This window comes from Epinephelus lanceolatus, chromosome 4 (genome assembly GCF_041903045.1).
Source record: "Epinephelus lanceolatus isolate andai-2023 chromosome 4, ASM4190304v1, whole genome shotgun sequence".
NCBI lineage: Eukaryota > Metazoa > Chordata > Actinopteri > Perciformes > Serranidae > Epinephelus > Epinephelus lanceolatus.
The window spans coordinates 49266714-49292092 of record NC_135737.1 but is presented as its reverse complement, the minus strand read 5'-3'; the positions used below and the strand labels follow the sequence as shown (position 1 = coordinate 49292092).

Sequence of the window (25379 nt, the reverse complement as noted above, 5' to 3'; positions counted from 1 at the left end):
TTTTTTTCTGTCTAAAATATATTTAAAAATTCATTTTGTTTGTGTGACCTGATGTGATCTCAGCTGATCATATTTTATGACACGTTGTAATATCAATATATATATATATATATATATATATATATATATATATATATATATATATATGTATATACACATATATACATATATTAAAATATTAAATTATTATTAATTATGATCAAATTTTAAATTATATAAAATTATTAATATATATATTAAATATATAACAAAAAGTTTTCACACATGAAACGTTTCCAACAAACAGACACGTTTTCCTGACAGAGGTTAAAACAGACGACAGGTTTTATTTGTATTTAGTATGAAGAAGAGATACAGCGATGCATTCTGGGTAAAATCACAAACATGTTCAGTTTGTTTGTTTATATGTTGTTTTCTTTGTTGTTTATCATGAGCACACATTAACTAAAGACAGGTTTTATAAGTTGAGGAGGAAACAGGAAGCTGAAACAAACAACCAATCACAGCTCTGCATTCTGACCACCAGATGTTACAAAGCATCTGATTGGCTCAGATAAATATGTCTCTGTGTTTGATCTTTAAAGGTTTGAAACACAGCAGGGTGACATCACCATGACGGCGACACATCAAGCTTGTTAAGCAACTGTAATTAAGGTTTGTTAGAATAAATAAACTCAGATGTTTTGTTTGTTTGATGGTTTATAAACATCAGAAATGTCGACTGAGTTCGTCACCAACAGAAATTAACGGTTAAACTGTGTTCACCTTTAACTCCTCGTTAAATATTCAGTCATAAATGTGACGCAGATAATAGTTCACACGCTCGTTAGACAACAAACCTGAACATGAAAAAAACACTGAACACAGAGGTCACTGTGAATTATAGGGACATTACATCGCTACGTAAGATTACAGGTTTGTGAAATTCTACAGGATTATGAGGACCAATGTTCTGTCAGGACGATAACAACAACATGATGTCCTGCTGGGAGGATTATGAGGATGTCACATCATGCACGGACAGTTCCAGAGACGTGACATCATATGTGTATATGTCGAGTGGATTACAGGTACCAAACTTTATACAGGATTACAGGGACATGACAGGACTTCAAAAGGGTTGCAAGGACACTATGTCGTGACAAGATGTTTATGAGAACACAATGTCCTGATGAGATGTTTAAGAGGACATGACGTCCTCATGAGCTGATCTGGGACTTCCCAAGTTCTTGACGTCTTACAGGAAGATTAAAGGACATGACTTTCTACAGGTAAATGAAGTTCTGGAGCATTAGGAGGATAATGAGGTCATGTTGTTACCATGGAGCTGCCATGAGTGTCCCGTCTGGTTCCAGAGCTTCTAAAACTCAGTCAGACATAAAAAAGGTCCAAACTTCGTCCTCTGAAATCAGAAACAATCCAAACGTACTCACGGTTGTTGAGTTCTGTCATTTTACATAAAATTAAAATCAGCACTTCCTGTCATCTTTTTGTCATCCGTCCCGTCCATGTCCTCAGCTGTTGGATGGCTGCTCTGGTTTCAGTCGGATTGCCCAGGAGTTGGCGGACACAATGTCTCCCCGTCGATGAATGCGGCAGGTGTAAACACCCTCGTTGAACTCATTGGCTACGATGCGGAGGTCTCGGTCCTTCATGATGATGTAGCCTGGGATGGAGGACAGGATCTGCTCGCCGTCTTTGTACCAGCTGCAGGAAACAGGAAACAGACTTTTGACCATTCTTCCAACACTGCGTGAGCACAAAGTCGTTTGAACTCTGCAGGTCACAGGTCTATATGATCAGTAAGGTTTATTTGTTTATTTTATTTGGATCCCCATTAGCGGCTGCGCAGCTTTTAAAGCTTGATTTTGTTTTTTCTTTGGTAATGTGTTCTGGCAGTGCATTCCATGACGCCATTGCTCGATACAACACTGTTCTTTGCATAGCCACCTTTTTAGCTTTAGGCAGTTGGCAACAACCTCTTGTGGCATGTCTCGTTTGATACGCATGTATATCAATGTTAGTTGATTATATAAACAGATAGGATATTTTGACACTCTAATATTTCTTAAGAAGACAAGGAGTGATACTGTCAGCCTCTCCGTGACTTTTGTCCAGGAGAGCTTGACATGCATCTCGTTTACATTTGAACTTGATGTGCACTTGAGGGCAAGCCGAGCTGCTCTGTTTTGAGCCAGCTGCAGTTTTTCCAGGTCCCTCATGTTTGCACCTGACCAAATTGTTGAGCAGTAGTCTAGATGTGACAGGACTAGTGTGTCAATTACTTGTTTGGTCAGTTGCGGTGTTAAATACACTGAGCATCTTCTTATGACTGATATATTCTTCCCCATCTTTGCAACCACTGCATCTGTATGTCTTGTCCATGACAAATTGTTTTCCAAGATGACACCCAAGAGCTTCGTCTCTTCAACCTGCTCAACATTTACATTATTTAGCATCAGATTTAACTGGGGTTTAATACTCAGTGAATGATTTGTACCAAAAATAATGCTTTTTGTTTTTTGTATGTTTAAATCTAATCTGTTACTAATCACCCATTCTAATACTGCAATCAGTTCTTTGTTTAAAATTTCACTGATTTCACTTACTGTGGGCGCATGTGCATATAATGTTGTGTCATCAGAATACATGGACACTTTTGCTTTTTCCAGCACCAGAGGAAAGTCATTAGTGAAAATGGAATAGAGTAAAGGACCTAGTGAGCTTCCTTGTGGAATTCTAGACTCAACCTGTTTAATCCTTGAGAAGCTGCTGTTAAAAAATACTCTTTGGGTTCTATTGAGTAGATAACTCTTCAACCATGCAATCGCTGTTGGGGTGAAACTATACCACCTGAGTTTATTAATTAGCAGTCTGTGATCAATAACATCGAAGGCTGCAAGTAATACTGCTCCCACCATATTTTTCCTGTCTATCTCTCTCACATAGGTCTGTATGATCAATGAGGTCACAGGTCCTCAGTTGCTCTTCCTGAGCTTTCTACCTTTTGTTCCCCATTAAAGGGTTTTTTGGGGAGTTTTTCCTGATCAGCTGTGAGGGTCATAAGGACAGAGGGATCTCATATGCTGTAAAGCCCTGTGAGGCAAATTGTGATTTGTGATATTGGGCTTTATAAATAAAACTGATTGATTGATTGATAGGTCTGTATGATCAATAAGGTCACAGGTCTGTATGATCAATAAGGTCACATGTCTATATGATCAATAAGGTCACAGGTCTATATGATCATTAAGGTCACAGGTCTGTATGATCAATAAGGTCACAGGTCTATATAATCAATAAGGTCACAGGTCTATATGATCATTAAGGTCACAGGTCCATATGATCAATAAGGTCACAGGTCTGTATGATCAATTAGGTCACAGGTCTATATGATCAATAAGGTCACAGGTCTATCAATAAGGTCATGGTCTGTATGATCAATAAGGTCACAGGTCTGTATGATCAATAAGGTCACAGGTCTGTATGATCAATAAGGTCACAGGTCTATATGATCAGTAAGGTCACAGGTCTGTATGATCAATAAGGTCACAGGTCTGTATGATCAATAAGGTCACAGGTCTATATGATCAGTAAGGTCACAGGTCTGTATGATCAATAAGGTCACAGGTCTGTATGATCAATAAGGTCACAGGTCTGTATGATCAATAAGGTCACAGGTCTGTATGATCAGTAAGGTCACAGGTCTATATGATCAGTAAGGTCACAGGTCTGTATGATCAATAAGGTCACAGGTCTGTATGATCAATAAGGTCACAGGTCTGTATGATCAATAAGGTCACAGGTCTATATGATCAGTAAGGTCACAGGTCTGTATGATCAATAAGATCACAGGTCTGTATGATCAGTAAGGTCACAGGTCTGTATGATCAATAAGGTCACAGGTCTATGTAATCAATAAGGTCACAGGTCTATATGATCAATAAGGTCTCAGGTCTGTATGATCAATAAGGTCACAGGTCTATATGATCAGTAAGGTCACAGGTCTATATGATCGATAAGGTCACAGGCCTATATGATCAATAAGGTCACAGGTCTGTATGATCAATAAGGTCACAGGTCTATGTAATCAATAAGGTCACAGGTCTGTATGATCAATAAGGTCACAGGTCTGTATGATCAGTAAGGTCACAGGTCTGTATGATCAGTAAGGTCACAGGTCTGTATGATCAATAAGGTCACAGGTCTATGTAATCAATAAGGTCACAGGTCTATATGATCAATAAGGTCTCAGGTCTGTATGATCAATTAGGTCACAGGTCTATATGATCAATAAGGTCACAGGTCTATCAATAAGGTCACAGGTCTATATGATCAATAAGGTCTCAGGTCTGTATGATCAATTAGGTCACAGGTCTGTATGATCAATAAGGTCACAGGTCTGTATGATCAATAAGGTCACAGGTCTGTATGATCAGTAAGGTCACAGGTCTATATGATCAGTAAGGTCACAGGTCTATATGATCAATAAGGTCACAGGCCTATATGATCAATAAGGTCACAGGTCTATATGATCAGTAAGGTCACAGGTCTGTATGATCAATAAGGTCACAGGTCTATATGATCAATAAGGTCACAGGTCTATATGATCAGTAAGGTCACAGGTCTGTATGATCAATAAGGTCACAGGTCTGTATGATCAATAAGGTCACAGGTCTATATGATCAGTAAGGTCACAGGTCTGTATGATCAATAAGGTCACAGGTCTGTATGATCAATAAGGTCACAGGTCTATATGATCAGTAAGGTCACAGGTCTGTATGATCAATAAGGTCACAGGTCTGTATGATCAATAAGGTCACAGGTCTATATGATCAGTAAGGTCACAGGTCTGTATGATCAATAAGGTCACAGGTCTGTATGATCAATAAGGTCACAGGTCTGTATGATCAGTAAGTGCCTTCAGTCTGTCAGAGGTGAATATCTTCTGTAAACTCATTTAAACAGAGAAAATGAGACGTTAACATTGTTTCTGAGACACATTTTATAGAGTAGAAGAGATCAATAACCACCAGTCATCAGTATTGATCAGCTGACCTGACTTTGGGTGGTGACCGAGGGTTTTTGGTTCCACACCGAAAACCCACCACCTTCCCCCGGGGAACCATCTTGATCTTGACGTTGGCTGGCGGTGGCGTTGGCGTGGTTACCGCCTCCAGAGGCTCTGGAAGACAGGAAATGAGTGTCACAGCAGAGAGGGAGACAGGAAGCTCAGGCTTCTGTGTGATATCACGTCCTGGCAGCTCCGGGTTCAGTTTCAGAGTTTCGCTGGCGACTCACCGTAACACAGGTCACAGCGCTGAGGACAGTTCTTCTTCATAAACGTCTTCCTGCGCTCACAGAAGCCCAGACGAGCCCACGGGTCGCACACTCGCTTCTTATCCAGGCACCCTGCAGCAAACAGGAAGTACTCACTGTGGTTAAAGTACTCGGATACAAGTAAAAGTACTGCAATTCAACTTCACAAGAGGTGAGAACATTAACAGGAAAATGTACTGTAAATATCAGCAGTTAAATACTGTTGGATCACACACTGTTTTATTATCACTATTCAGGGCTCAACTAATCATTATCGTCATTATTGATTAATCAGCTGGTTATTTTCATGATTAATCGATTAGTTTACTTTTCTCCTACCAACAAGACTCTTTAATTGCTGTCAGAAAACTACAAAAAAAATCTGGAATTTTTTACTTGAACAATGACTGAAAGGATTTATTGATTATAAAAATTGTCTAATTAGTTTTCTTTCAACTGATTAATCGATTAATTAATTAGCTCTATTAATAATGGTTCAGCAGCATTTGAAATCGATCTAAAATAAAAACCAGAACAGCGACAACTTTCATTTTTTCTGCAGCAGAAAGACAAGGCTCCTGTTTCCTCGTCATCACGCTGTACACTTTGCCCAAAACTAAAAACTGTTCAAATAACTGATGATGTGTTCAGAAATATTGTGTTTATGTTTCTACATTTAAATAACTTTCAATCAATATATTTTGAGTGGCACAGTGATGCAGTGGTCAACATCATCTCCTCACAGCAGGAGGGTTCTAGGTTTGAACCCTGGCGTGGGGGAGCCCTTCTGTGTGGAGTTTGTTCTCCCTGTGTCAGTGTGGGTTTCCTCCAGGTGCTCTGACATGTTCTCCCCGTGTCAGCGTGGGTTTCCTCCAGGTGCTCTGACATGTTCTCCCTGTGTCAGCGTGGGTTTCCTCCAGGTGCTCTGACATGTTCTCCCTGTGTCAGCGTGGGTTTCCTCCAGGTGCTCCGACATGTTCTCCCCGTGTCAGCGTGGGTTTCCTCCAGGTGCTCTGACATGTTCTCCCCGTGTCAGTGTGGGTTTCCTCCAGGTGCTGTGACATGTTCTCCCTGTGTCAGCGTGGGTTTCCTCCAGGTGCTCTGACATGTTCTCCCTGTGTCAGTGTGGGTTTCCTCCAGGTGCTCTGACATGTTCTCCCTGTGTCAGCGTGGGTTTCCTCCAGGTGCTCTGACATGTTCTCCCTGTGTCAGTGTGGGTTTCCTCCAGGTGCTCTGACATGTTCTCCCTGTGTCAGCGTGGGTTTCCTCCAGGTGCTCTGACATGTTCTCCCTGTGTCAGCGTGGGTTTCCTCCAGGTGCTGTGACATGTTCTCCCTGTGTCAGTGTGGGTTTCCTCCAGGTGCTCTGACATGTTCTCCCTGTGTCAGTGTGGGTTTCCTCCAGGTGCTCTGACATGTTCTCCCTGTGTCAGTGTGGGTTTCCTCCAGGTGCTCTGACATGTTCTCCCCGTGTCAGCGTGGGTTTCCTCCAGGTGCTCTGACATGTTCTCCCTGTGTCAGCGTGGGTTTCCTCCAGGTGCTCCGACATGTTCTCCCTGTGTCAGCGTGGGTTTCCTCCAGGTGCTCTGACATGTTCTCCCTGTGTCAGCGTGGGTTTCCTCCAGGTGCTCTGACATGTTCTCCCTGTGTCAGCGTGGGTTTCCTCCAGGTGCTCTGACATGTTCTCCCCGTGTCAGCGTGGGTTTCCTCCAGGTGCTCTGACATGTTCTCCCTGTGTCAGCGTGGGTTTCCTCCAGGTGCTCTGACATGTTCTCCCTGTGTCAGCGTGGGTTTCCTCCAGGTGCTCTGACATGTTCTCCCTGTGTCAGCGTGGGTTTCCTCCAGGTGCTCTGACATGTTCTCCCTGTGTCAGCGTGGGTTTCCTCCAGGTGCTCTGACATGTTCTCCCTGTGTCAGCGTGGGTTTCCTCCAGGTGCTCTGACATGTTCTCCCTGTGTCAGTGTGGGTTTCCTCCAGGTGCTCCGACATGTTCTCCCTGTGTCAGCGTGGGTTTCCTCCAGGTGCTCTGACATGTTCTCCCTGTGTCAGCGTGGGTTTCCTCCAGGTGCTCTGACATGTTCTCCCTGTGTCAGCGTGGGTTTCCTCCAGGTGCTCCGACATGTTCTCCCTGTGTCAGCGTGGGTTTCCTCCAGGTGCTCCGACATGTTCTCCCCGTGTCAGCGTGGGTTTCCTCCAGGTGCTCTGACATGTTCTCCCTGTGTCAGCGTGGGTTTCCTCCAGGTGCTCTGACATGTTCTCCCTGTGTCAGCGTGGGTTTCCTCCAGGTGCTCTGACATGTTCTCCCTGTGTCAGCGTGGGTTTCCTCCAGGTGCTCCAGCTTCCTCCCACAGTCCAAAGACATGCAGGTTAATTGGTGACTCTAAATTGTCTGTAGGTGTGAATGTGAGTGTGAATGGTTGTCTGTCTCTGTGTGTCAGTCCTGTGATAGTCTGGTGACCTGTCCAGGGTGAACCCTGCCTCTCACCCAATGTGTCAGCTGGGATAGGCTCCAGCCCCCCGTGACCTCCTAACAGGATTAACAGTTACAGAAAATAAATGAATGAATGTTTTGTATTGTCAGCTGAGTTTACCGTAGAGTCTCTGGATGCCCCACACATCGTCCTGGGCGATGTTCCTCTGGCCAGTGTACGTGGCGTTGGGATGCATCAGAGCCTGAGGGTCTCTGGAGTGCCACAGGCCGAGAGCGTGACCGATCTCATGAGCCGCCACCTGTACCAGGTCATTCAGCCACACACCTGCACGGTCATATGATCAACACCTACACGGTCACATGATCGACAGCTGCAGGGTCGAAACATTAAATCTAACAGTCTGTCTCTAAAGAACATTGAAAATATAAAAAGTCCCAAACATATAATGTCGCTAACGTATTTTGGCATCATCATCGTGACACTTCACCACTGTCCCATTCCTGTTTGCACCAGTTTGGACCCCCTCAGCCTCTCAAACAATGACCAGGTGACATCAGTTGAGTCCCAGAGGGTTTACAGTTCAGGGTTCAAGGATCAGGTTTTACGATTCTGGGTCTAATGCCTGGGGCTCAGGGTTCAGGGTATACAGTTTAGGGCTTAGGGTTCAGAGGATATGGTTTTGGTCTCAGGGCTCTGGGTTTACGGTTTAAAGTTTAGGACACAGGTTTCAGAGTTTAAAGTTTAGGCCTTTTGGTTCAGGGTGCACGGCTAAGGGCTCAGGGTTCAGGGTATACAGTTTAGCGATTAGGGTTTAAGGTCAGGGCTTAAGGTTCAGGGAATTCAGTTTAAGGTCTACAGTTCAGGGTCTAACATTCAGGGTTTAAGTCTAGAGTTTAGAGTTCAACATTTACAGTTCAGGGTTTAGGGTTTACAATTGGTAGTTTAAGGTTTATGTTTCAGGGTTCAGGTTTTATAGTTCAGGGTCTATGTTTCAGGGTTTAGGTTAGGGACTGACATTTGGCCCACAGTCAGCACCTGGAGAGTCACATGATCACACCTGGACCTGTGGCTGCATGAATTTAACATAATGATGTCATGATATATAAAAACATTCAAACACCACTGGACTACTACCTGTAGTACTTCCTGTCCTAATACTTGTAGTACTTCCTGTCTGAATACTTGTAGTACTTCCTTGTACTGCGGTACAGGTACCTTGCTTCCAGCTGAACCTGGACTTGCCGAGGATCCAGAACTCATGGTTGTCAAAGTGGATTTCTCCTCGTGGTGGCAGGAAGGCGTGGGCCAGCTCACCGTTCAGACCGTCGAAACACGGGTGTAGAGGAGACCACCAGCAGTCAGTGTGGTTAAAGGTGTAGAAACCTAACGCACCCAACACACACACACACACACACGCACACAGACCTGACACTGTTTCTTGTCTTCTTCGTTTTTGTTTTGTCTGCATTTAATTTTAAACTCCTCCACTTCCTGTATTGTCTTTCTGTGTACCTACCGATGGTGATGTCAGCAGTGATGTCAGAGGTGGCATTTCCATCGATAACCTCGGTGAAAGTGAGCGGAGACACGTCGCTCCACTTGGTGAAGGCGATGCTGATGGCCTTCCTGGTGTCCTCTACGTTCAGAGTGTTAGGGAACTTTATGATCCTGAGAGACAGACAGGGCGACAGACAGAGACAGAGAGAGAGACAGAGACAGAAAGAGACAGAGAGAGAGAGAGACAGAAAGAGACAGAGACAGACAGAGACAGAAAGAGACAGAGAGAGCGAGAGAGACAGAGACAGAAAGAGACAGAGAGAGAGAGAGAGACAGAGACAGAAAGAGACAGAGAGAGAGACACAGAGAGAGAGAGAGAGACAGAGACAGAAAGAGACAGAGACAGACAGAGACAGAAAGAGACAGAGACAGAGACAGAAAGAGACAGAAAGAGACAGAGACAGACAGAGACAGAGACAGACAGAGACAGAGACAGAGACAGAAAGAGACAGAGACAGAAAGAGACAGAGACAGAAAGAGACAGAGACAGAGACAGAAAGAGACAGAGACAGAGACAGAGAGAGACAGAGACAGACACAGAGACAGAGACAGAGACAGAAAGAGACAGAGACAGAAAGAGACAGAGACAGAGACAGAAAGAGACAGAGACAGAGACAGAAAGAGACAGAGACAGAAAGAGACAGAGACAGAAAGAGACAGAGACAGAGACAGAGAGAGACAGAGACAGACACAGAGACAGAGACAGAGACAGAAAGAGACAGAGACAGAAAGAGACAGAGACAGAGACAGAAAGAGACAGAGACAGAGACAGAAAGAGACAGAAAGAGACAGAGACAGAAAGAGACAGAGACAGAGACAGAAAGAGACAGAGACAGAGACAGAAAGAGACAGAGACAGAGACAGAGAGAGACAGAGAGAGACAGAGACAGAGACAGAAAGAGACAGAGAGAGAGAGAGACAGAGACAGACTAGTCTGAGTGGGCAGAAGTTCGCTGCATAGATCAGCGTCTCATTGGGTGGAACGAGCCACCCGCTGAAGTCCCGCCCTACCACCTCCGGTTGCGGTTTTCAACACGTCCTTTACTAACTTTTGCAGTGTTTGATCTTGCGGGGATGTAGCCATTTTTCTGCCATGGTTCGCGTCCTGTAGGTGATATTTTTGTGGGCGTGTTACAACAAAACCTGTTTCCCCCCGGCAATATTTTTGCAAGCGCACCGTTGCTGTGGCACCGCCCAGAACGATTGTGATTGGTTGAAAGAAATACAAGCAGCCGGGGCATTTTTTTCTCCAATCTTAAAGTGAGAGTCGGCCCAGCCAGACCTTTCTTTTCTTGAGAAAGGTCTGGTGAGCGAGACTAGAGACAGACAGACAGGATGTTGGTAAACTGAGCTGTAATCAGGGGCCATTGAGTGCTGCCTCTCAGAGGCCGTTTACACGTACACAGTGATTTTAATAAACGGAGACATGTTCCTTTGTTTGTGCCCTTCGTTTACACGCAAACGGAGATTTCTCCTCTGAAAACGAGTCTTTCTAAAAATTCCGGCCAGAGTGGAGATTTTGGAAAACTCCGGTTGCGCGTTTGCATGTAAACTGAGATAAACGCAGATAAACGGAGTTATAGGCAGCCGACATCACAGTATGCGCCGGAACTTGCACCTGTGTCAAAAGTACGACCTATGTTGCTATGGTGACAATGGATACATGGAAGGCTTGAGCTTCTCGTTACGCTGCCACCTACAGGTTTGGCATGCTCTTGTGTATATATACACGGTTAAGTGTAAAGGAAGATCTTTTTGAAGACGGAGACGGTGAAATGTCCGTTTATGTAAATGGCCTCTCAGGTTGAACCTGACTATGAAAAGCAGGCGGCCAATCAGAGCTCATTCATAGACACAGTTCAGTCCAATCAGTGCTGCTCTCCCGTGACATCATCACCTGTCAGCAGGTGTCTGAGCACTGACTCAGTATCTGAAGAACACATGAAAACTACATACAATCACCGAGGAGGAAAATTAACCCAGCCTTTAAAGCCCGCCTCAAGCCACGGCCACTCCATGTTTAAAGTTAACTCTCAAACTGAAGGGGGGTGTGATTAGGGTCAGAGGTAATTCATCACCATGGCAACCAGACTGCAGCTGTATGTCACCTGTATGTCACCTGTGTGTTACCCGTTTGTTACCTGTGTGTTACCTGTATGTTACCTGTATGTTACCTGTGTGTTACCTGTATGTTACCTGTATGTTACCTGTGTGTTACCTGTGTGTTACCTGTTTGTTACCTGTATGTTACCTGTGTGTTACCTGTGTGTTACCTGTTTGTTACCTGTATGTTACCTGTTTGTTACCTGTATGTTACCTGTATGTTACCTGTGTGTTACCTGTGTGTTACCTGTATGTTACCTGTTTGTTACCTGTGTGTTACCTGTGTGTTACCTGTTTGTTACCTGTATGTTACCTGTGTGTTACCTGTGTGTTACCTGTTTGTTACCTGTATGTTACCTGTGTGTTACCTGTATGTTACCTGTATGTTACCTGTTTGTTACCTGTGTGTTACCTGTGTGTTACCTGTATGTTACCTGTATGTTACCTGTTTGTTACCTGTATGTTACCTGTATGTTACCTGTGTGTTACCTGTGTGTTACCTGTATGTTACCTGTTTGTTACCTGTATGTTACCTGTGTGTTACCTGTGTGTTACCTGTTTGTTACCTGTATGTTACCTGTGTGTTACCTGTGTGTTACCTGTGTGTTACCTGTATGTTACCTGTATGTTACCTGTGTTACCTGTATGTTACCTGTGTGTTACCTGTATGTTACCTGTATGTTACCTGTATGTTACCTGTGTGTTACCTGTATGTTACCTGTGTGTTACCTGTATGTTACCTATATGTTACCTGTGTGTTACCTGTATGTTACCTGTATGTTACCTGTGTGTTACCTGTATGTTACCTGTTTGTTACCTGTGTGTTACCTGTATGTAACCTGTGTGTTACATGTGTGTTACCTGTGTGTTACCTGTGTGTTACATGTTTGTTAGCTGTGTGTTATCTGTGTGTTACCTTTGTGTTACCTGTGTGTTATCTGTGTGTTATCTGTATGTTACCTATATGTTACCTGTGTGTTATCTGTGTGTTACATGTGTGTTACCTGTGTGTTACCTGTGTGTTACCTGTATGTTACCTGTTTGTTACCTGTGTGTTACCTGTATGTAACCTGTGTGTTACATGTGTGTTACCTGTGTGTTACCTGTGTGTTACATGTTTGTTAGCTGTGTGTTATCTGTGTGTTACCTTTGTGTTACCTGTGTGTTATCTGTGTGTTATCTGTATGTTACCTATATGTTACCTGTGTGTTATCTGTGTGTTACATGTGTGTTACCTGTGTGTTACCTGTGTGTTACATGTTTGTTACCTGTGTGTTACCTGTGTGTTATCTGTGTGTTATCTGTATGTTACCTATATGTTACCTGTGTGTTACCTGTATGTGAGGTTGTGGTGGGTCCACTTGTGTCCCACAGGGTTAATGGCGTAGCGTCTGTTCCTTGTTCCTTTAAATGTTTCTGTCTCTCTGCTGCTGACAGACGTCTGAAACAAACAAATGTCTGATCTTGAAATACTTCATTAAATGACCGTTTGTAAATCAGTCAGGCTTCGTTACCTCACCAAACTATATCCAAACATTTTACAAACCCTCACACAGCTCGTCCAGAATAATCTGAGTTTATCTGGTTGTATGTTCATATTAATACTGGAGTCAGACTCTGAGGAGAGCACAGATGAGTTTACATATGGAGGGTTATGATGTCAGCTGCACTTGCTCTAACGTCCACCAGTGGCTGCTGTGACCAAACTTTACAGATCTGTCAGAAACTCTTGGGTTAAAATTATCTGCTCCCTGATAAACAGCTTAAGTTAAGATGTTAACTACAACTCCCAGGGTGCATTTGGGCAGGAAACATGGAATCACAGAGCCTCAGTTAAAAGTAAAAAAACAATCTGCACCTGAAGTTCATTCACTTTAAACTCTGCTGTGGATGAATTCAGTAACCATGGTGGGGAATTTTGTTCCTCACATGTGACTAGCCTCGTCTCCACAGCATGTGTATGTGGGTAACGTAGTGCAGGTGTGTAAACGCAGTGGGTGTAACTTTACTGACAGAAGAAGAAATACAGTGGAGTTTCAGTGTGAACGCATGAAGAGTTGAGTGGTTTGAGACGTGGCAGCAGACTGATTGAAGACAGATGTGAGACATCTGTCACCCACATGTGAACCTCCTCTGGTCCTCCAGCGAACCCCAAACCAGATTTCACCTCAGACAGCAGAGACATGAGCACTTTCTGTGTCTTAATTTCCTCCTCTGGGAAACTAAATCCTTGTGATGTCACCTCACACATAAACCACAGGTACGTTACAATTTTATTTTATCATGTCGCAGATACAATGAAACTTTACATTTAAACAACACTGTGGTTAATGTGGACATGTGACGGTATGAAATCCACAATTCTTGGCACTATCCCGACAGGAAACGCAGCGACGATGTGATTAAAAACAACCACTTATCGTGGCGCTATCCCGACTGGAAACGCAACGACAACGTGATTAAAAACGACCACTTTTCGTGGCGCTATCCCGACAGGAAACGCAGCGACAACGTGATTAAAAACGACCACTTTTCGTGGCACTATCCCGACAGGAAACGCAGCGACAACGTGATTAAAAACGACCACTTATCATGGCACTATCCCGACAGGAAACGCAGCGACGACGTGATTAAAAACAACCACTTTTCGTGGCGCTATCCTGACAGGAAACGCAGCGACAACGTGATTAGAAACGACCACTTATCATGGCACTATCCCGACAGGAAACGCAGCGAGGTCATGATTAAAAACGACCACTTTTCGTGGCACTATCCTGACAGGAAACGCAGCGACAACGTGATTAAAAACGACCACTTTTCGTGGCACTATCCCAACAGGGAACGCAGCAACGACGTGATTAAAAACAACCACTTTTCGTGGCACTATCCCGACAGGAAACGCAGCGAGGTCGTGATTAAAAACGACCACTTTTCGTGGCACTATCCTGACAGGAAACGCAGCGACAACGTGATTAAAAACGACCACTTATCGTGGCACTATCCCAACAGGGAACGCAGCAACGACGTGATTAAAAACAACCACTTTTCGTGGCACTATCCCGACAGGAAACACAGCGAGGTCGTGATTAAAAACAACCACTTTTCGTGGCGCTATCCTGACAGGAAACGCAGCGATAACGTGATTAAAAACAACCACTTTTCGTGGCGCTATCCCGACAGGAAATGCAGCGACAACGTGATTAAAAACAACCACTTTTCGTGGCACTATCCCGACAGGAAACGCAGCGACAACGTGATTAAAAACAACCACTTTTCGTGGCGCTATCCCGACAGGAAACGCAGCGACGATGTGATTAAAAACAACCACTTATCGTGGCGCTATCCCGACTGGAAACGCAACGACAACGTGATTAAAAACGACCACTTTTCGTGGCGCTATCCCGACTGGAAACGCAACGACAACGTGATTAAAAACGACCACTTTTCGTGGCACTATCCCGACAGGAAACGCAGCGACAACGTGATTAAAAACGACCACTTATCGTGGCACTATCCCGACAGGAAACGCAGCGACGACGTGATTAAAAACAACCACTTTTCGTGGCGCTATCCCGACAGGAAACGCAGTGAGGTCGTGATTAAAAACGACCACTTTTCGTGGCACTATCCTGACAGGAAACGCAGCGACAACGTGATTAAAAACGACCACTTATCGTGGCACTATCCCAACAGGGAACGCAGCGACGACGTGATTAAAAACGACCACTTTTCGTGGCACTATCCCGACAGGAAACGCAGCGAGGTCATGATTAAAAACAACCACTTTTCGTGGCACTATCCTGACAGGAAACGCAGCGACAACGTGATTAAAAACAACCACTTTTCGTGGCGCTATCCCGTCAGGAAATGCAGCGACAACGTGATTAAAAACAACCACTTTTCGTGGCGCTATCCCGACAGGAAACGCAGCGACGTCGTCATTAAAACCAACCACTTATCATGGCACTATCCCGACAGGAAACGCAGCGACAACGTGATTAAAAACGACCACTTTTCGTGGCACTATCCCGACAGGAAACGCAGCGAGGTCGTGATTAAAAACGACCACTTTTCGTGGCACTATCCCGACAGGAAACGCAGCGACAACGTGATTAAAAACGACCACTTTTCGTGGCACTATCCCGACAGGAAACGCAGCGAGGTCGTGATTAAAAACGACCACTTTTCGTGGCACTATCCCGACAGGAAACGCAGCGACAACGTGATTAAAAACGACCACTTATCGTGGCACTATCCCGACAGGAAACGCAGCGAGGTCGTGATTAAAAACGACCACTTATCGTGGCACTATCCCGACAGGAAACGCAGCGAGGTCGTGATTAAAAACGACCACTTTTCGCGGCACTATCCCGACAGAAAACGCAGCGAGGTCGTGATTAAAAACGACCACTTTTCGCGGCACTATCCCGACAGGAAACGCAGCGACGTCGTGATTAAAAACGACCACTTTTCGCGGCACTATCCCGACAGGAAACGCAGCGACAACGTGATTAAAAACGACCACTTATCGCGGCACTATCCCGACAGGAAACGCAGCGAGGTCGTGATTAAAAACGACCACTTATCGCGGCACTATCCCGACAGGAAACGCAGCGAGGTCGTGATTAAAAACGACCACTTTTCGCGGCACTATCCCGACAGGAAACGCAGCGACAACGTGATTAAAAACGACCACTTATCGCGGCACTATCCCGACAGGAAACGCAGCGAGGTCGTGATTAAAAACGACCACTTTTCGTGGCACTATCCCGACAGAAAACGCAGCGACGTCGTGATTAAAAACGACCACTTTTCGCGGCACTATCCCGACAGGAAACGCAGCGACAACGTGATTAAAAACGACCACTTATCGCGGCACTATCCCGACAGGAAACGCAGCGAGGTCGTGATTAAAAACGACCACTTATCGCGGCACTATCCCGACAGGAAACGCAGCGAGGTCGTGATTAAAAACGACCACTTATCGCGGCACTATCCCGACAGGAAACGCAGCGAGGTCGTGATTAAAAACGACCACTTATCGCGGCACTATCCCGACAGGAAACGCAGCGACGTCTCTGTGAAATCAGAGGCAGGCAGGCGTCTAAGCAGTGTCTGTCCCCTTCTGAAGACAACACAATCAGCTCGTGTCCTACGTCACGTATGAAACATGGAAATGTTTCTGTGACTTTCTGGAAAGCGACGGCTGATGTCACAGAAGTTAACGCTGTACTCACTCGTTGTGAATCTGTGAGACGAGACTTCTCATGACTCTGACAGGACGGATTTAATTTGAGCTGCAGACGAATAAAACCGTATTATGGGATGTCTGATGTACATTTGAACTTTTTCATTATTGATTATTGATTTTGTCTTTAATAAAAACACGTAGCAGCAGAGCTTCATACTGATAAGTGACTGATGTGACGTGTCCGATGACGTGTTAAACCGTGTTTCATTGATAAGGTGACTGACCTGCGGCCAGACAGCAGCTCCGCTCACCTTCATCATCATCATCATCAGCAGGAGCAGCAGCAGCAGCAGAGGAGGCTCCATGATGACGCCCTACACAGTCCGACACATGACCCGCCCACCAATCAATCAATCAATCAAACAATCAATCAATCAGCCAGACACTATGTGCGCGTCCTTGGAAGAAGCGCGTGTCCAAAGAAAACAAAGATCCACGCGGTGATTTCAGTCCTTCAGATCCTCGTGGCTTCAGGAGACACGACCCGGAGAAGGCGACCCGGAGAGAGCCCGACCCGGAGAGCCCGACCCGGAGAGCCCGACCCGGAGACGCGTAAAGCCGCAGCGCGTCCTGAGCCGAGCCGCACACAAGAGTGTCCCTCCTGTTGTCCCGTGTCTGTGTCCTGTCTCTGTGGACTGAGTCCGGACCAGAGGACAAGATCTGAGGACTGAGGACTGGCTCCGGACCCGGTCCGTTCTGCTGTCCTCGGGATCAAACTGAGGGAAGTTCCCGGACAGTGCGCTCACTGCTGCAGTGGGGCTGGTCCGGAGAGGCGGGGTCAGGTGTGAGTGTGAGCGGTGTCCATTTACACCCAGACTCTGAGTCTGAGTTTAACCCTTCAGGTCCAGGATCAGGATCAGGATCAGGTCCAGGATCAGGATCAGGATCAGGATCAGGTTTATCTCAGTGTTTCTCTTTTTTACTTTGGTCATCACGTGTTCTGATGTCAGTCATTATGTTTATATGAATGTTTATGTGTCTGAAGTGTAGCAACTGTTTCATTATATTTATACTTTTATTTTTGTTTATATTTACGTTTATAATATTGTTTATGTTTATATTTACGTTTATAATATTGTTTATGTATACATTTAAACTGTATTTACATTTACATTTATAAGTCTGCAGTGTGTTTGTCTTTTATTATTAATGTTCATGTGGGCACTTTGTGGGAGCTGAGTTATGTTGACATGTTTTAAATATCTGCAGCGTGTCTTCATATTTATATATTTATATATTTGCAGATGTGCTGGTGATAGGATCTGTTTTTATTTTGTGGATCAGAGCAGCAGATGAACAAACCCAGACCTGGTCCTTGTTGTTGCCTCAGGGGCCCTCAGGGTCTGGGGCCACAGGTAGGGCCACCCCGAGCTGGTTTCCCACCAACAGCAGTCCAGATGTGCAACGTTTGTCTTGTCTGTCCTCAGAACATCTGTCCAAACAGAGACGCTCCAAGAGACGGACTCCCATCTGTCACAGAGGTTATGTTCTGCTGAATGTGAAACATGAAGACATGAAGACAAGGAGACATGGAGACAAGGAGACATGGAGACATGGAGACAAGGAGACATGGAGACAAGGAGACATGGAGACATGGAGACAAGGAGACATGGAGACAAGGAGACATGAAGACATGAAGACAAGGAGACATGAAGAAAAGGAGACATGGAGACATGAAGACAAGGAGACATGAAGAAAAGGAGACATGGAGAAAAGGAGACATGAAGACATGAAGACAAGGAGACATGGAGACAAGGAGACATGGAGACAAGGAGACATGAAGAAAAGGAGACATGGAGAAAAGGAGACATGGAGACATGGAGACATGGAGACAAGGAGACATGGAGACATGAAGACAAGGAGACATGGAGACAAGGAGACATGGAGACATGGAGACAAGGAGACATGGAGACAAGGAGACATGGAGACATGGAGACAAGGAGACTTGGAGACAAGGAGACATGGAAACAAGGAGACAAGGAGACATGGAGACATGGAGACAAGGAGACAAGGAGACATGGAGGCATGGAGACAAGGAGACATGGAGACAAGAAGACAAGGAGACATGGAGACAAGGAGACAACAACAAGAGTCAACAGCAGGAGGCACCTCAACCTTAATGTCCTCAGTGTCCTCAACAACACTGTGTCCTCAGATGAGGACGTCACATTTTGTGTCTGCTGCTCCTGATACTTCATTCTGCTTCACTCAGACCAGTTGTCCTCATTCATGGACACCTTCTGTCCCATCTAGTGACAGTGAGACCACAATACACTAATCCATGTAAAAACAAGATGGCTGCCATCTCTGCTGAGTCAGTCTGCGGCTGATCCTGAGACAGACGTGGACAAGATCCAAAACCTGATTAGATTTTATGGTTCAAACTTAACTCCTCAAAGAGACGACACTGGGACTTCATTATTGTCTCGTTTGTAGACATTGGAACCACTTATCCTGTTAGAGGTCACAGGGGGTGGAGCCCAGCTGGGTGAGAGGCAGGGTTCACCCTGGACAGGTCACCAGACTATCACAGGACTGACACATAGAGACAGACAACCATTCACACTCACATTCACACCTACAGACAATTTAGAGTCACCAATTAACCTGCATGTCTTTGGACTGTGGGAGGAAGCTGGAGCACCTGGAGGAAACCCACGCTGACACAGAGAGAACATGTCAGAGCACCTGGAGGAAACCCACGCTGACACAGGGAGAACATGTCAGAGCACCTGGAGGAAACCCACGCTGACACAGGGAGAACATGTCAGAGCACCTGGAGGAAACCCACACTGACACAGGGAGAACATGTCAGAGCACCTGGAGGAAACCCACACTGACACAGGGAGAACATGTCACAGCACCTGGAGGAAACCCACGTTGACACGGGGAGAACATGTCAGAGCACCTGGAGGAAACCCACGCTGACACGGGGAGAACATGTCAGAGCACCTGGAGGAAACCCACGCTGACACAGGGAGAACATGTCACAGCACCTGGAGGAAACCCACGTTGACACGGGGAGAACATGTCAGAGCACCTGGAGGAAACCCACGTTGACACGGGGAGAACATGTCAGAGCACCTGGAGGAAACCCACGCTGACACAGGGAGAACATGTCAGAGCACCTGGAGGAAACCCACGCTGACACAGGGAGAACATGTCAGAGCACCTGGAGGAAACCCACACTGACACAGGGAGAACATGTCAGAGCACCTGGAGGAAACCCACACTGACACAGGGAGAACATGTCACAGCACCTGGAGGAAACCCACGTTGACACGGGGAGAACATGTCAGAGCACCTGGAGGAAACCCACGCTGACACGGGGAGAACATGTCAGAGCACCTGGAGGAAACCCACGCTGACACAGGGAGAACATGTCACAGCACCTGGAGGAAACCCACGTTGACACGGGGAGAACATGTCAGAGCACCTGGAGGAAACCCACGTTGACACGGGGAGAACATGTCAGAGCACCTGGAGGAAACCCACGCTGACACGGGGAGAACATGTCAGAGCACCTGGAGGAAACCCACGCTGACACAGGGAGAACATGTCGGAGCACCTGGAGGAAACCCACGCTGACACGGGGAGAACATGTCGGAGCACCTGGAGGAAACCCACGCTGACACGGGGAGAACATGTCAGAGCACCTGGAGGAAACCCACGCTGACACGGGGAGAACATGTCAGAGCACCTGGAGGAAACCCACGCTGACACGGGGAGAACATGTCAGAGCACCTGGAGGAAACCCACGCTGACACAGGGAGAACATGTCAGAGCACCTGGAGGAAACCCACACTGACACGGGGAGAACATGTCAGAGCACCTGGAGGAAACCCACACTGACACAGGGAGAACATGTCAGAGCACCTGGAGGAAACCCACGCTGACACAGGGAGAACATGTCAGAGCACCTGGAGGAAACCCACGCTGACACAGGGAGAACATGTCAGAGCACCTGGAGGAAACCCACGCTGACATTTGTCTCCACCCTCTGAGTTGGAGAGCATTTGGAGTCATTTTCTCATGTGGAAGAAGATATGGAAAAATTGATAGCAAAAATATCTGTTTTCGAATATATCCATTTACTTAGACAGGGCCCAAGTCCTCCAAGTCTTCTGAGTCCTATGAGTCGTCTGTATCATTTGAGTACTTCAAGTCCTTGGAGTCCACTGAGACCTCTGAACACTCAGAGTATTCCCAGTCCTTTGTGTCCTCCAAGTTCTCTGAGTCCTTTTAATACTCCAAGTTTTCAAAGTACTCCAAGTTGTCCAAGTCCTCTGACTCCTCTGCGTCCCCTGTGTCCTCCGAGTCCACTGAGTCCCAAGAGTCCTGACACGTCTTCCCAACTAGGCACGATATGAACGAGTGATGGTCAGATTATTTCAGTGGTTCCTGTTGCAACCGTCAGGGACAAATAGCTCATCCCGTCTCTGTTGGTCCAAAGTTTCACACACCATCAACTTGTCTTCAGAGGAACAGCAACTCGCTGAGGTTCAGTCAGAGCTCCAGAGATGTCCTGAATGTTGACGTCCTTCATCTGGACACTTGTTTTTAGTGCTCCGTCCACCAGAGTTCACATCTCACTGTGTGTTGGGATGAGACGTCAGTCCTCCGAGTCCTCTGAGTCCTCCGAGAAACAAACATCCATTCACAGTATTCTCGGAGTCTAAATAAAGTTGAGTGTCCTCGGTCCGTCTCTTTGTGTCCGTCCCCTCAGAGACATATTGACTGAAAGCTTTTAGTCATCTCAGCAGGAAACATGAAGCTGCTCCACATTTATTAATCTGACAATACAAGAGACTGATGATCTGCAGCCTCATCACTCAGCATCTGTCTCTCTTGTGTTGTTGTGTTGTTTGTGTTGTTGTTTATGTTGTTGTGTTGTTTGTGTTGTTGTTTATCAGCTCTCGGTCACCTTCACTCTGACAAACTGCCTGCAGCAGCATCTTTCACAGGAAGTCATCATATGCTGCATGTTAATCAGCTCATTAGGCTGAATGTTGGCAGCTGAGCTGCCTGGCACATCTCCCATCATGCACTGCAACAATGACCTCACAGTGACTACAACCCACACTGAAACCAGGACTAGACTGAGATCAGGACCCATCTAAGACCAGGACCTATCTAAGACCAGGACCCATCTGAGACTTGGACCTGTCTGATCGCGTTTATTTGAGCTTCACATAAAGACTGTAAACAGGGAACAAGCTAACTTAGCTTAGCATAAAGACTGTAAACAGGGGAACAAGCTAACTTAGCTTAGCATAAAGACTGTAAACAGGGGAACAAGCTAACTTAGCTGAGCATAAAGACTAGAAACAGGGAACAAGCTAACTTAGCTTAGCATAAAGACTGTAAACAGGGGAACAAGCTAACTTAGCTGAGCATAAAGACTAGAAACAAGGAACAAGCTAACTTAGCTTAGCATAAAGACTAGGGACAGGGGAACAAGCTAACTTAGCTTAGCATAAAGACTGTAAACAGGGAACAAGCTAACTTAGCTTAGCATAAAGACTAGGGACAGGGGAACAAGCTAACTTAGCTTAGCATAAAGACTAGGGACAGGGGAACAAGCTAACTTAGCTTAGCATAAAGACTAAACAGGGAACAAGCTAACTTAGCTTAGCATAAAGACTAGGGACAGGGGAACAAGCTAACTTAGCTTAGCATAAAGACTAGGGACAGAGGAACAAGCTAACTTAGCTTAGCATAAAGACTAAACAAGGAACAAGCTAACTTAGCTTAGCATAAAGACTAGGGACAGGGGAACAAGCTAACTTAGCTTAGCATAAAGACTGTAAACAGGGGAACAAGCTAACTTAGCTTAGCATAAAGACTGTAAACAGGGAACAAGCTATCTTAGCTTAGCATAAAGACTGTACATGGAGGAAACAGCTAGCCTGACTCTAGCCTCTCAAGCCTGCTGATAAACAGGAAACAAACCATCTTTTACATATTTCTGTTCATTTAATAATATCATAATAATATAATCATAATATTCTGTTACATTTGATTTAATCTGATTTAGGCGAAACATAAAAACAAATATTGTAAAAATCTGGAGACATAAAGTCCTGATGAAAACATGATAAAAATAAATGACAGACGTGTGCAGATTTCAGACACAGCAGGAGAAAACTGAGCTGCGTGTGTCCTGGTGCTCCTGACATGTCACAGCGTCGCACAGATTCACTTCATCATGTCGTCACTTATTGAAATTAAATTCAAATGAACTGAATTAAACAATATGATTCATCATCACTGTCGCCATGACGATAGAGGAAATATCAGGTTGAACCTCATGCCACAGTGTCACTGGCTGGGGCCTCCTGGGGGCCTCCTGGGGGCCTCCTGGGGGCCTCCTGGCAGGCGTCCAACGGACCTGGAGGCCGGAGCGTCGGGCTGTGAGCGCAGTGTTGCCCCGATAGGAGCAGGGAGACGGAGGAGGAGACAGACTTTCAGCCACAGCTGAAGGACGAGGATTTAATTACACCTCTGTCCATTCACCTGTCCATCACACACTGAGACACACTGAGACACACAGAGACACTGAGACACACAACTGTGGACCTCTGTACTTGTGGGGACACTCATGGACATAACACACTCCCTGAATATAGGTCTAACCTGAACCTTAGAACCAAGTGTGACCTCTCAGACAGGTCTCTGAGGGACCATCCCAAGGTGAGGAAAGGACAACATGTCCTCGCTCATCAGAAACGTCATCACTGTCGGAGACCAAACCCTGGTCCTCACAAAGACAGATGTACAGCAGTCTCTCACACACACACACACACACACACACACACACACACACTGAGCAGCATGTTCCCACATCCCAGAGTCACCTCGTCTGAAAGGAAACAACTCCCTGTCTGTTTTTACAGGCAGCAGGTTGTCACGGCAACCAGCAGCAAACACAAACCCCAAAAATGTCAAAAACTGTTTTTATACGTCGCAACGTTTCATCGTTTTAAAAGACCAGCAATAAATCAACTGTCTGCATTTTACAATCTCCCACAACAACACAGACATTTCAAATGCCTCATGTCCACATAATACATGTGTGTATATATGTATATACATATATGTATACACTGAACAAAAATATAAACGCAACACTTTTGTTTTTGCTCCCATTTTTCATGAGCTGAACTCAAAGATCTAAAACATCTTCTTTACACACAAAAGACCATTTCCCTCAAATACTGTTCACAAATCTGTCTAAATCTGTGTTAGTGAGCACTTCTCCTTTGCTGAGATAATCCATCCCACCTCACAGGTGTGGCATATCAAGATGCTGATTAGACAGCATGAATGTTGCACAGGTGTGCCTTAGGCTGGCCACAATAAAAGGCCACTCTGAAATGTTCAGTTTTGTTTTACTGGGGGGGTCTGGGGGGGTCAGAAAACCAGTCAGTATCTGGTGTGACCACCATTTGCCTCACGCAGTGCAACACATCTCCTTCGCATAGAGTTGATCAGGTTGTTGATTGTGGCCTGTGGAATGTTGGTCCACTCCTCTTCAATGGCTGTGTGAAGTTGCTGGATATTGGCAGGAACTGGAACACGCTGTCGTATACGCCGATCCAGAGCATCCCAAACATGCTCAATGGGTGACATGTCCGGTGAGTATGCTGGCCATGCAAGAACTGTTTTCGGCTTCCAGGAATTGTGTACAGATCCTTGCAACATGGGGCCGTGCATTATCATGCTGCAACATGAGGTCATGGTCGTGGATGAATGGCACAACAATGGGCCTCAGGATCTCGTCACAGTATCTCTGTGCATTCAAAATGCCATCAATAAAATGCACCTGTGTTCGTTGTCCATAACATACGCCTGCCCATGCCATAACCCCACTGCCACCATGGGCCATTCGATCCACAACGTTGACATCAGCAAACCGCTCACCCACACGACGCCACACACGCTGTCTGCCATCTGCCCTGAACAGTGAAAACCGGGATTCATCCGTGAAGAGAACACCTCTCCAACGTGCCAGACGCCATCGAATGTGAGCATTTGCCCACTCAAGTCGGTTACGACGACGAACTGCAGTCAGGTCGAGACCCCGATGTGGACGACGAGCATGCAGATGAGCTTCCCTGAGACGGTTTCTGACAGTTTGTGCAGAAATTCTTTGGTTATGCAAACCGATTGTTGCAGCAGCTGTCCGGGTGGCTGGTCTCAGGCGATCTTGGAGGTGAACATGCTGGATGTGTAGGTCCTGGGCTGGTGTGGTTACACGTGGTCTGTGGTTGTGAGGCCGGTTGGATGTACTGCCAAACTGTCTGAAACACCTTTGGAGACGGCTTATGGTAGAGAAATGAACATTCAATTCACGGGCAACAGCTCTGGTGGACATTCCTGCAGTCAGCATGCCAATTGCACGCTCCCTCAAAACTTGCGACATCTGTGGCATTGTGCTGTGTGATAAAACTACTCATTTCAGAGTGGCCTTTTATTGTGGCCAGCCTAAGGCACACCTGTGCAATAATCATGCTGTCTAATCAGCATCTTGATATGCCACACCTGTGAGGTGGGATGGATTATCTCGGCAAAGGAGTGCGCACTAACACAGATTTAGACAGATCTGTGAACAATATTTGAGGGAAATGGTCTTTTGTGTGTATAGAAAATGTTTTAGATCTTTGAGTTCAGCTCATGAAAAATGGGAGCAAAAACAAGTGTTGCGTTTATATTTTT

At 45.7% G+C, this 25379-nt stretch overlaps 1 protein-coding gene across 2 annotated transcripts; it reads right to left on the bottom strand.

Moving 5' to 3' along the window:
- Positions 1-302: 302 nt before the first annotated feature.
- Positions 303-17415, bottom strand: mmp23bb (matrix metallopeptidase 23bb). 2 transcript variants are annotated; one of them, XM_078167440.1, is made up of 8 exons: positions 16886-17415; positions 12745-12851; positions 9267-9418; positions 8966-9133; positions 7910-8074; positions 5302-5412; positions 5059-5185; positions 303-1707 (listed from the first exon to the last, which is right to left on the bottom strand). In XM_078167440.1, the coding sequence occupies exons 1-8, from the start codon at positions 16964-16966 to the stop codon at positions 1515-1517; spliced, it is 1104 nt and encodes a 367-aa protein (XP_078023566.1). In that variant the 5' UTR covers positions 16967-17415; the 3' UTR covers positions 303-1514. The 2 variants fall into 2 exon arrangements, with proteins under 2 accessions (XP_078023566.1, XP_078023567.1); XM_078167441.1 differs by having other exon boundaries at positions 16913-17415.
- Between the last annotated feature and the right edge of the window lie 7964 nt (positions 17416-25379).

What these genes read in the sequence shown, in the direction of transcription:
- mmp23bb (XM_078167440.1), bottom strand. Translation starts at nt 16,966, where the DNA reads ATGGAGCCTCCTCTGCTGCTGCTGCTGCTCCTGCTGATGATGATGATG. An exon ending in GAGCTGCTGTCTGGCCGCAG is followed by an intron (nt 12,852 to 16,885) that starts GTCAGTCACCTT and finishes TGTTTGTTTCAG; the next exon opens with ACGTCTGTCAGCAGCAGAGA. An exon ending in CACCACAACCTCACATACAG is followed by an intron (nt 9,419 to 12,744) that starts GTAACACACAGG and finishes TCTGTCTCTCAG; the next exon opens with GATCATAAAGTTCCCTAACA.